This window comes from Salarias fasciatus, chromosome 2, assembly GCF_902148845.1.
Source record: "Salarias fasciatus chromosome 2, fSalaFa1.1, whole genome shotgun sequence".
In the NCBI taxonomy this organism is placed as follows: Eukaryota; Metazoa; Chordata; class Actinopteri; order Blenniiformes; family Blenniidae; genus Salarias; species Salarias fasciatus.
In genome coordinates, this window is record NC_043746.1 from 8,552,190 (window position 1) to 8,565,222 (window position 13,033).

The 13,033-nt window shown below is 46.8% G+C and overlaps 1 protein-coding gene across 8 annotated transcripts in view; it reads left to right on the forward strand.

Moving 5' to 3' along the window:
- Positions 1 to 13,033, forward strand: part of ebf1a (EBF transcription factor 1a) — a 56,200-nt gene that overhangs the window by 20,628 nt on the left and 22,539 nt on the right. For all 8 annotated transcript variants that reach the window (XM_030115340.1, XM_030115332.1, XM_030115349.1 and 5 more), the window contains exons 7-8: positions 10,090 to 10,171; positions 11,376 to 11,517. In XM_030115340.1, the coding sequence (XP_029971200.1) occupies positions 10,090 to 10,171; positions 11,376 to 11,517 (224 nt within the window). The remainder of the gene's footprint in view (positions 1 to 10,089; positions 10,172 to 11,375; positions 11,518 to 13,033) is intronic.

Genomic DNA, 13,033 nt, shown 5'->3' on the forward strand with positions numbered 1-13,033 from the left:
TGAAAACAGCGGAAAAGCAGATTGAAAAGGGCCAAACGGGAAGAAAGAACCGACTCCACCAGAGAGCAGTTTACACTTAAATGGCACACAAATGCAGTAAATGCGAGGCTGTTGACTCACAATCACCGAGTCCGCGACTCTTAGCCTTTTCTTCTGCTTTGTCTCTTTTTTTTATAATCCCCTCCTTTTTTAAATGGAGAGGATGTAATCTCTTCATCTCTTCCCACTGTAGCCAGCCTTTTTTTTTTTTGCTCTCAAAGACTCCAGACTCCTTTGTCCTGGATCTTTGTGTGTGTGTGTGTGTGTGTATGTGTGTGTGTGTGTGTGTGTGTGTGTCACAGCGGTGTCTGGACAGTGACATTTCTCTGCTTGGATAACCATCGCGCCCTCTGTCCCTCTGTCCCTCCAGCCATGACGCAGGGTAATGTCACCTGTCAGTCTCAAACTCCTACTTACAACCATCGCCCCCCCCCACCCCAACCTCCGCCTCACCCGCGCCACCGCCACCGCCAGCGCCAGCCCGCCACCCCTCTCGCCGCAGCCCTAACTGCTCCCCCACCTGGACCTCACCTGGGAGACAAAGCCCTCGCCATCTTCCCCCTTTTCCTTTCTCCTTTTGTCTTCCTCCTCACTACCTCATATGACTCCATATCCTCCTGCTCTTTCGCTGCTTCATATCCAAATGGCAGGGCCAACACACACTTCCCCCCACGGACTCTCCAATGCGGCGTGCGGGGACGGCACGTCGTGAATGGGAAAGTCAGGGGTGGGAAGTTGACTTTTTGCCGGGGCTCTGGTGTGCCTGTTTTCAATTACTCTCCCTGCACTGGCAGGGTGGAGGTTTATGCATTATATGGGAATGTAATTGACTATAACTGCCCTCTTAACATTAACCAGGTGTACTAGCTGAGTGTGTGAGATTAGGCCCCGGGTCTTGGCTCTTACTCTGTGAGTATGTGTGTATGTGTGTGTGTGTGTGTGTGTGTGTGGACCGTATATGCAGTCGTGTCGCTGATGATGTATTTATACCCTCCTCCTGTGAGGCGCTGCCCATTAGCACCACGTTTAGATATACCCCGTTTTCCTGCGTGTTTGTGTAGTGCACACACTGCAGCTGCTCGCCCTTTTGTGTGAGTTTCATCATGCATCTGCCCGGGCGCATGTAAAGAATGAGAGGGAAAGTAAAGCAAGGGGCAGGATACAGATACAGCCCGCTTCAAGGGGGGCCTGACTTTACAAGGACAAAGTCAAAATGGGCCCATTCACAAGGCTGACACGCTGTGATTTGTATGTAGAGTGGTGTGCAGCCTGCAGGGCACTAGCCCAGGGGCTATCAAAGACACCCAGACCTGGATGCCAGCAGGGGGAGGTTGTACGGGGAAAGGGAGAGGCTGTGTGTGTGTGTGTGTGTTTGTGTGTGAGTGTGAGAAGAGGGGCATGTGATGAAAAAAGGAGCGTCAACAGGCTGTCAATCAAGCCCTTGCCTCAGCTTGTCACTCCTCGATAGAGCTCATCCGGGGGAGAATGGGGAGTCCCTGGGACCCTACGAGGAGAAAGGTGGAGGAGGCGCTGGAGGCGGCAGGGAGGAGGCGACTGTCTGTCTGTCTCGGCGACTCAAGCTTGATTTGATATTTGATAGTGAGCGTGTGGCATTTGAATGCAAATCTATTTTGATTGTCTCACTGTCTGATAGGGTTAAGAGGAATCTGTAGGGGATATGTGAGCGCACATCTGAGGAATGCTTGGAGACAGACACACATACCAAATAAAAAAAACAGAATTATTCAGGCGGATTATATTACTCACCAATTCACTTGCATCAAGCTTTATTTTCCTCTCAAAGCAATATAACATTATCTAATGAGTGTAAATATAGGAGGCAATGGGTCAGATGTCGCAGAAATGTGTTGTGCCGTGATCCATGCATCCTTGACGTTTATGGACTCGCGGTGCAGGTGCTTTCTGAGCGCTCCAAGTTGGCAGTGTATATATAAACACGATGCAGTCACACGCACGCCTCCAAAAACGTGAGCTTGGGCAGGATAATTATTTTTTCCTGCGTGCATGTGGAGGATAACGTTTAAAAGCGGGCATGCCAAGTAGGTAGACAGACGGACAGATAGATGGATGGATAAAGTCGGTATTACTGCAGTATGGAAATCCGAGGCTCAGTTCCCTCCCAATTAGAGCAGTGACTTCTGAAATGCCATAATACCCATTAATTAGCAGCCTGCTATTTTCTCAGTGATTTGGCTAATTAGTCTGCGAGGCTCTACACTATCTGGACCATTATTATTGGGTTGAAGCCATGCAAACACACTCATGTGCACACGCAGAGGCACACACACACACACACACACTTGTATTCGAGTTGCCACACAAACACAAACGCACTGCTGCACCTTACAAGTGGAAGAGACACACACTGCGACAACTTCCCACAGTCGAGTGACCCTCGTTTAAGTGACACCATTATATGCTTCAGCAGAAGCATAACACGGCGTACAGGAGTTAAAGCTGAACAAGGGGTTGCCAATGAAGAGTCAGACACACACACCACCCCCCGTTCTTTACCTACAAGCTCCACCTCGCACGGCAATACATACTGATAAACCTCAGCAAAGAGCGCCGCCGCCCCATCCTCCTCTGAGAAACAACGGGGAAGCGTTTCAGCCACCCTGTAATGACTTGGCGGGTGTGTGTGTGCGTGTGTGTGTGTGTGTGTGTGTGTGTGTGTGCGCGCGGCTCTCTGCTTCTGCTTCGACAGTCCATCAGTGTCTCCCGCCGGACAGACAGGCCACTGACACAGCACCACGAGGCCGGGAAACCTCTTCAATCACTCCCTCACTTTTCCCTCTCTGTCAGGCAGAAGAAAGGCGTGATTGATCTGTTGTTTCTCCACAGTGGTAAAAGAAAGAAGTTGTGTTGCGAGTTAAAACAAAACAAAATAAAACAACAACAAAAATAAGGTCCGGTTTGCATGTCAACTATTTTCATAAGTTTATTAGTCACCGTTTTCAATACTGCAGCACCTGCTGTTGCACATCCTATAGCTTTTTGTGCGTGTTTGCAAGCATGCAAGTGTGTATTCACACCCCTCCTAGCCCGGTGAACTTCATAAGTGTCCCATCACCACTTTAATCAAATTACTTATGAACCAAAATTGACAGTTTTCATTAATTATAAAGGATTATTCTAATTGCAATTCAAATTTATTCATTTAGAACAGACGGCATTCAGTAATGTTTCAGGAAATTTGCATATTAAATGGAGAGGGTAGGCCATTAGCTATGCTAATGTATGCATGATTCCTTATTTTGTGATTGGTGGGCCATATGTAGCAGGCTGGGGGTGTGCAGGTGAGGAATCTAGAAGGAGCTGTAATATGTTTGATAAACACAGAGGGACGCAAGGCCAAAACACGCGCGTGTTACGGCACACATCCAAATTCTCTCTCTCTCTCACACACACACACGCACACACACACCCGCTGGAAGCCATACGTCTCTGCTCAGTATCAATCTCATTCTGTCTTTCCTCTGTCACACACACTCTCTCTGTCTCACATTTTCTCAGTCTCGCCCACTCCCTGCTTCCATATTCCTCCCTCAAGACCCATTGGAGGGAGCAACTTTTCACCCGAGAACAAACATGGCACACTAATTAAGTTTCTGATTTCTGATCCTGCTGCTTTTAGAAACATAACCTTGAGCCTGTGTACAGTCACAGTCATAGTTATGATTTAATACGGTGCTTAAATGGAACAAAAAGAAAGAACTTTTGCAAGCGGCACATTCATCCCCACAATGTATGGGGCTGGTCCCGGCTTGACACAATGCTCTTTATCAAGCTATATATAGTCGATGCATTATGCATTAAGTTTAACATGTGCTTAAATCAACACTATTCAATATGAATGCATCAGTCTTCAACTAAAGCAGAGAGCAGAACAGTTAGGGTAAACGAGTGTGCGAGGAGGCAGGCTGGCGGACATAAGCGGTCGGTCTTGCACACACACGCACACGCGCGGTCACACACACCCTCCGGCTATGCGGCGGTGTCTACCCGGGCTGATGACAGGGCCATTATTCACTGGTCAGCCCCGTGAGGGCACGGTCTGGGCTGGACAGGGGAGCAGAGTGTCCCAGCATGGCAGGACAGCACTTAGGTGAGCGGGACCAGGACCCTTCATTACCTCTGCGGTCTGGGGGCCTCGGCGCTCTCTCTCTCTCTCTCGCTCTCTCTCACACACACATTGTCTCTGTCTCCATCAGATTAATGGCCTAGGCCCGACAGAGGAAGTGTTTCAATCAGCACTGCCTGCCAAGACTGTCCATCACCCAGACAGCCTCTTATTCATCATGGCTTTGATACCCAGACACACACACACGCACAAACACACACACATGCACAGATGTTTGCATTTTCTTTCTCTCCCCTTTTGCTCTGGTGTGAAGCCACAGGTAGTGATGCTATCAGGCTACAAGTTGTTGAATGCAGCACTTCTTCCTCCGTCACCAGCAGCAGGAAGGATCTCATTGCCCGTCTTTCGATGCTCCCTGCACGATTTCTCAGTTGAATTTTGAATGATCCTTTTCGGATGAAATGGATGAAGCACAATTGGTTAAGTGTCTCTGGGACTTCTGTCCCCAAGCTGGGACCGGTGCTGCGGCTGCAGGGGAAGCGGGGAGCGATCCCTCCCCGGTGGGGCCTCTCCTCTCCCCGAGCGACCACGCCACAGCGTGGATTCCCCCCCTCGTGACCCACTGTCTCCCTCCTCCAGGGTCCATTTGTTCTGAGAAATATTTAACGACAGGGCAAATTCGGCTGACATGACATGCACACACATCAAGCAGATAAAGAGGAGGATGGGACGACGCACCGAGTGAGCCAGAAATGAATTTTTCAGAGCAGTGAGATGTTCTATTTGAATAAATCATGACACTTAAGATAGACATGAGGGCAATATAGAGGTGCCCACCGCTACTTTGTGGAGCAGCACTCCAAAGGAATGGAGTGAAGGTTTTCTGTGTTTGAGATAATCACTTTCTGTCCATCACCTCGATGCCTCCATGTGTTCAACATGTAATTCTACGCATTTCTTTGTCTTTCAGCCACTTTATACTTAGATTGGACGCTATGTTGGACTGGATGTTTCTCTTCCAGTCTGCCTAAACTGGGCCACTGCAGCCTGTTACAGCCTTGTGTCCGAGGCTGAGGGCCAGGCCAGGAGACAGACCTGGTTCTGGATTATTAATGTGCCACCCCCTCCGTGGAGCCAGCTCCACCGCTCTTCCCCCACCCAGTGCCCCCCTACACCCCTGGGGTCAGTCTGCATGGCTCCTGGTGCAAGGCCCCCCTCATAAATCTCCCTAAATTAGTGTGTGTATGTGTGCATGCACGCGTGTGTGCTGCCTTGCTTTAAACGTATACTGCAGCCCGGGAGACAGGTCACCACGAAAACAAGCCAGTCAGGCTCCTGGTTGAAGTGTCACTGATGCATGGCGGAGAGAGCAAAAGAAAGAGTTGCAGAGAAAAGAAAGAAAATGAGAAATGAAACACAAGGGGAAGAAAAGAAAATACACAAAACAGGAGCTGCGGAGGGCATTTGATTCTGTGGAAGTGCGAGACTTCACTTTTAGTTTCGCCGCCTATTTGCTACTTCTTCTTTCCCCCCCCCCCCTTTTGCCCTGTAACATTATATTTGCTGACAAATATTTACACTTAATTTGAACTTGCCCCTGACTTCATTAGGATCGATTTCCTGAACACATCGTAATGCTTAATTGCTGAGGTACAGGGTCTCCCATCCTTTTACCTGCCGAGATTAGTTCAACATGTCCCACGGTGGTAACAGGCATGGGGAAGTGCTGTTGTGTCACTTAGTTAACCCCCGAGACAAATGGCTCCCCTCCGGAGCACAGTGAATTACACACCTCATGAAGCATATTAGGAGCCAGACACAGTGCTTTTCTTCTTCGGATGATCTGTATGGCAGAAATGGATGGAGCGAGAGAAGAGGGCTGAGTTATGGCATCACCCACAGCCATTTTCGCAGCGTATCGGAACCAAACAGGAAAGGGAGGGGTGAAGGATGTGGGGAATGAGACTCTGAGATGCGCATCGCAATGTGTAACAAAAGGGCTGACAAGTTGAACAATCTGAAACTAGTGAGGAAGCTTAAAAAAAAAAAAACAAAACAGTCTGGAAGTTATCCATGTTAATTTTGACAAGAAAAACAACTCTTTACCTCATTTGTGGCTAATGTCGGAAAATTATTAGAAAATATAAGAGAGTTGTCCCTCGGAGGCTTCCTTGCTGTTAGCTAATCGCTTAGACAATCTTTATCACCACAGTAATAATATTTAGATGCTACAGGGATTACTTAAAAGTTGTGTTATAATTGCTTTCCTTGTTTTGTTTTTTATGGGCAGAGGGTGATTTTGTGTTTAATTGCTCCAAAGTGACAAATAATGCCCATTATGATATGATGAAAGTGTGAGATCATTAAATTACTACGGCGACCGGCTGCATGTGTTTATTCGTCCATTTTCGCTTTTACAAATTTATGCCATGAGGCTTCAAGAGGCCAAGCAGTTATTTACACAAATTCACTTCCACAGCCATTTCAGGATTTGGGGGTAATTACGTGAGAGCAAAATGGTTTTATTTCATTTAATCCAGCCAGTGCAGCAATTTGCTCTTGTAATATCTGTAGCTGTGGAGTCTGCACAGTAAAACAACTCCAAAACCAGCAAGAGTTTCAAGCAGAACAGACTAGAGGCGGCAATGAAAAAAAAAATTCTTCACGGGAGACAGAAGTGGCATTAAAGTCCAAAATATACATCTTATGTAGGGATGCTGCTATTTTTAACTGTTTAGTTTGTTGAGTAGTTCGTGTTGACAAAACTTTCTGCGAGTGCTGATACTCAGTAGACAATCGCTGGCACACGTTTTAGCTGTTTCTAAATCCATTAATGACACCAGCGACAGCTCTCTGTGGTTCACGAGCATAACACAAATGACAAGGATGTTTTCTTTGATCTTTTTGCAAGTGAAATAGAAATGTACAAATAGATGTCTTGCCGTAGAGTTAAAACACAAAATCAAAACAAACCAGCCCAAAAAACTTCAATCAGTCACTTTGGAGCAACACAATTTGTGTTAGAGGAGGGGAAATGATTGATTGGAGAGATAAATAATCTATCTATCTTCTATGCTGCGTTTTTCTAAGTTAAAGTCACAGGCGGAGGAGGAGCTAATCCCAACCGACTAGCCGAGCGCAGCATACACACCCAAGACAATTCACGTCAACCACAGACAGACAGAATTTAGATATTTTGACAGCAGCTGACTGGAAACGTACGATTATATCACAGATATTGTCTCCTTTTTTCCCACTGCCTGGTATGACTTTCAAAGTTGGGCCAAAGTGAATATTGTTCTTTTTTGTGTGATGTAGTGGTTCCCCTCTGGAAAGTCTCGAGCTGGTGCCTCAGCAATTACCAGGCGAGAGATGACAGTCTCCAGCAACAATTACCAATCAATACACCTTTAATGAAAAAGTGAAAATGAAAACACGATAATATGAAGCTGAACAGAGCAATTGAGAGAATTACAAGCTATCTGTCCATATTTACTGGTCAGCTGTCAATGAGATTATCCATAAATCCTTATGGTAATCTCTTTGCTATTGCATATTAAAACACGTTGCCCTCCACCCACCCCGCCCCGCCCCGCCCTGCCCCACCAGTCCAGCCCACCCCCCTGTTGATCCATGTGAATGTGTGCAGTGGAGATTCAATCCCCCGGCTCCCAGGGAGATGAGATCGAGCGCTGAGGAATCAACTTGCAGCAGTTTTGTAGCGTTTCCATGCGGCTGACTCCAGACACCTTAAGTCATGTAAATAATGAATCAGATGATCCGCGCATAGGGGAGATCAAGGCGGCCCGCTGACGTATAGCAGAGCGAACGAGGCATGGTGGTCTGTTCTTGTTGCCTTGTATATTTTTGGGCTCGGTGTCGCAGCAGTTTTTCATTTTTCACCTTTTTTCTTTGTTTTATTCTTCACCTTTCTAAAACTCCACTGTTTAACCTCCTGATTTGGTCACCTTTTGACTCCAATGACCTTAACTTTCCTCCATCCACTTATCCATCTGCCGTCCATCTTGAAAACCTCAGGGCAGGAGGAGAGGGGCAGTTTTGGGGAGGGGGGGGGGAGTAAAATCGATGAATTAAACAGGAGGCGCGGCAAGGACGGTGGAGTATGTTGGACAAGTGGATGTGGTCCACAGCTGTCTGTGAGGCTGCTCCCTGACCCCGACCAGATAAGAAAGTTGGGAGACCCTCAGTCTGTGGGGTCTAACAGGCACTGTTAGAAAAAAAAAAAAAAAAAAAAAAAACTTCATCTCTCTCACTCTGCTTCATGAATTATTGAGATATTGGCCTCCAGCTTCTAAAATATACAGGAGGGTGGTCTGTCTCTCCTTTCAGATTTCACATACTGTCTACCTCATCCCTCCGTCTGTCTCTCCATCAGTCTCTCCTCTCACACCCTGTCTTCTTTTCCCTCTCTCTTTTTTTTCCCCCTCCTCTCATTCAGACTTGGCCTCTTGCGCCAGAGAGATCGTAAATCAGAACACAAACAAAGCCAAAGGGAAGAAAAAAAGAAAAGAAAAAAACACCAGAGCATCAGAGAGAGACAGTTTGTTATTCAGATCATAAGAGGCTTTTTCTTCTTCACTTGAAGAGGAGCATCTACCACTAACCAGCTGTCACGCATTTAAAAGTTGTCAGGGATAAATTCACGAGTTCTTGTGTTACATCAGATGCCTGTAATGCACACAGCAGTAGGCTGGCCCTTGAAATGAGACACAACTCTGCTCCGTCCATTTATCTTCTTTGCTCTATTGTTTTCTCCCTCACTTTCTCCCTCTCTCTGTCTCTCTCTCTCTCTCTCTTTTTTTTTTCCTGGATGAAGCAATTGTCCAAAGCACGCTGCTGCTTACTGTGTTTCTCTTGACATGCCTGTGTGTGTATGTGGTGCGTTTGCTCGTGCATGATTATATCTGAGGCGCTTGGCTCCAAACGCGCTGCCCAGTGCAGAATCCTAGCCATAACAAATGAACAGAGGGGAGAAAATAAGACATATGAAAGAAAAGCTGAGCAAAGGAGTGATTCTCTCTCTCGCTGGTGGAGATCTGTATTGTAAGCAGTTTCAGCTGTCAGCACTTCTTTGAGCTACCTCAAAGGGAGGAGGAGGGTCGGAGGAGGGAAGGGGAGGCGGGAAACGTTGTAGTTTTATTTTCCCCCTTTTGAGGGTTCCTGTTTATTTGTACACAGCGCTGTTTATCTTTGCGGTTCATTTGATTTTTGTTTCTCCCTCTCAGACTGACAGACGATGCAGATGGGAGAGTGAAGCGATGCACACTACTGTAGTCGCAGTTAAAGAAGAAGTTATCAGGCCGGGAGCCTCGGGGTGGGGCGAGGGAATAAATTGTCAGCCGTCCCTTTTTCTGCTTTTCCAGCCCACCCCCCAACCCACCAGGCTCTCCCCTTTACTCCTGCGACCCTCCCTCCTCCCCTCCCCCCCTCCCTCCCTCATTAAGTATTGATGTGGGTAGCCATACTTGCCATCTCAGCCTATTAATAATGCATGGCAGGTGCTGTTGATGTGGTCTCTCACACTGAGATTGAGAGAGGCAGGAATGGCAACACTATGCTGCAGAGTAGCTACAGCACAACCTCCGTCACACGGCTGGTGCTGCCGGGGAGGGGGGGAGGGGGGGGGGGGGGGGGGGGGGCTCCGTCTGCCCCGGTGAGTTTATGGTGAGCCGTGACAGCAGCTCAGAGACGGATATACAAGGTAGCATCTTACTCAATATCCTGGAGCTGTTTTTACATAGAAGACTGCCTTTGTCATAAAGAGGTGATGGATGAGGGTGGAATAGTGTGTGATCCTTGTCTGTCACTGCTGTTTTATTTGTTTTATTCCTATTTTGTGTTTTATTGAAGCCTCTCATGCTATTTTCTGTGACTTACAGACACACAGCTGATCCTCTCCTGGTTTGTCTCTGTGTGTTTTGCAGGTTCTTCCTCAAGTTCTTCCTGAAGTGTAACCAGAACTGCCTGAAGAATGCAGGGAACCCTCGAGACATGAGGCGATTTCAGGTGATTCAAAACTATCTGGATACACAAAACATGCAACGAGTGCAGCTCTGTCTGAACAGCATAAAAAAGTTACCTTTTACTTAAACTGCCTCTAAGCCTTTTAAGGCATGGCCTCAGACACAGCAACACCATTTTACCCCAGAAATAATAAAGCGACACAGATATGTCCTGTCAGTTTGAGGTGAAGTTCACATGAAGAAAAACTGCAGCAGGAACCATCATTATAATCTTCATTGTGTTTCAGCTGCTCCTGTCAGGGGTCACGCCTTCACCTCACCCTGTCCTCTCCTTCCTCTTCTGCGACCCCGACTATCTAAATATCCATGAATCTCTTCTTATTCTTGTTCTGCCTGGCGGCTCCATCTCCAACACCCTTTATCCACTACCTCTCCTCAACACAAGCTCGAGTCATCTCAACCTGACCTCTCTTAGCTTTACCTCTTCGAGTCGCCTCATTCTCAGTCCTGTCTATTCAGGTCACTCCCAATGAAAACTTGAACTCCAGCTCAGACTCTTGTTCTACCATTAGAAGATCAATGCAACCAAAATCAGTCAATCAGAAGATTTTACTGGCATCAAATATTCCTGCAATAATAATTCTTATTCTGCGTTGGTAGAGAAGCAGCTGTAGAGAAACTAATCTGAAGGTGAAACACTATAAACAAAGTTATAAAGTGTCTCGTGTTAGCGGTCCTCAATAAAGATTCACTGGCTTGCGACACACATGCTTTAATAAACTTTTCTCAAGTAAAAATACAGACACCCCACCAAATCTTAGTGAAGCTTTTATTCACTTCACCACTTTAAAAGTGTTTGTAATCCATATTGTTTTATGCTACAAATAGACTCGTAACTATAAAAAGTGAAAGTGGAACATTTTGTTGTGATAAACATCTGCATCTGATGGTGCTGCAAAGCATTTCAGCCTCTTTCGTTTTATTGTTTTGACAATAATACTGCTTTGGCTAACACATTAAGGTTTGCTTGTAATATATTTTTTTTCCAAGACCTGGGTCTGTAAACCCACTCACTGATACCAAATACTCAACTTTCAGAGTGAAAGAATAGCTGGGGAACTTCGCAGGCTGTTAAGTTGCTGAAGAGTGATGGGAGGAGACGAAAGCTTGTGGTCTTCCTCATTGTGGTCTGTTTCTACAGTGTTGAAAGTGGACTCAAAAGGCCCTGTTGGTTTGTTGTTTCTCAGGTGGTCGTGTCAACTACAGTGAGCGTGGAGGGTCACGTGTTGGCCGTGTCCGACAACATGTTTGTTCACAACAACTCCAAACACGGCCGCCGAGCTCGAAGACTGGACCCTTCGGAAGGAACGCCTTCCTACCTGGAGCACGGTACCGAGCGCCACAACAAGACACCGCGGCTCCCACTCCCTCAGCTCTCTTTGTCGTCTTCACTTTCTCCCCTCCTCTCTTTGACTCCCGCGCGCTCTCTCTCCCTCCCTCCCTCCCTCCCTCCCTCCCTGTCCCATTCCCCCACCCCCCCGTCTGGCTCCACATTCAACCCCTCTTCGGTCTCCACTCAGTTCCCCCCAAACCCTCTTTTCTTCTTATCTCGCTCCTGTTTCCTCCTGGATTCTCACTTTTCTGTCTTGTAGGGTTTCTAACTCGAACTAAGAGAGGAGTGAGTGGTAGCTAGTGAGTCTCTTGTCTCTCCCTTGTGGCTTGCTCCCCTCAGGTCTCTGCCTCTGGGCCTTCTACTCTGCCTCGCATAAGCACTATGTGTCTTATGAGGTCTGTTCTGCTTAAAGCCAACACTGGCTTTATTTCCTCGGAGACCTGCTTTTATCCTCCAGCCCTCCATCACTCCCCATCCCTCAGGTTTTCAAACACACCCATACACACTCTAGAAAGCCCCTGCGCACACACGCACACACACCCCCGCATGCACAGTCAAACCCAAACCTTTAATACTTCATAATGACATGTGCACATGATTTAGGAGCCTGCACTGATTCCCAAGTCCCTAATCCAGTTATTTTCTCATTTCGATTTCCCAGACATTGAATAAGAGAAACATATTTTTTTTTTCTTTGAGGAAAGTCAACCTCAGGGATGATAATGACAAAAAAAAAACTAAGAAGGGATTTACATGATGGCCTATTGTAGATTGCATTAAGATTGAATGTTATGGTTAAGTCTTTCTAATGACTATCCTCCAGAGGCAAGGTGGACCACTTGTTCCTGAGACTGGCCTCACAGATCATTTGAAAAGTTCACAAAGAGGAGACATATTGGAGATGTCAGCGAGACTTGGATCTTACACAAAAAGAAGAGTGCACACAGTTCACTAACAGATGTTCCTCATGTCAGAAAGATTTGTTTGGGAATTTCCTCTTCTCTGATTCTCCGTCCGCCTCGTGACGTGAGTCGGGAGGAGAGAAAGAGCGAGACAAGAGGGGCGGCGCCAAGAGACATAGGTGCGATGAAATGAAGGGGCAAATATGTACAACAGCATAAAGAAAAGATGAAAGGATAAGACAACAGTCTGTTCCTGTTTTTTTCCTCGTTTCTCTTTCTGGTGTGGGTTGAGTGTGTGTGCAGGATACACAACTTTGGGGCCCATTTCAGGCGGTAATAGATGAGCAGTGCACAGAGTTGAACAGATGGCACCGAGGAACACCCCAAAGTATAATCCTATCACATGGATTCACGTTCCACCATCTGGTTAATCCACACATACACACACATATAAACACACGTGCACGTTCACGCATGCACGTTGAGCGCACATAATATCAGCGGCTGTGAAAAGGAGGCATCTTAGGCCATGATTACGGACACAGATTGCTGCTTGGTGAACGCTGATCTCTGCAGGCGTATCGGGGGGCTAAATATCATTCCAGCTTGT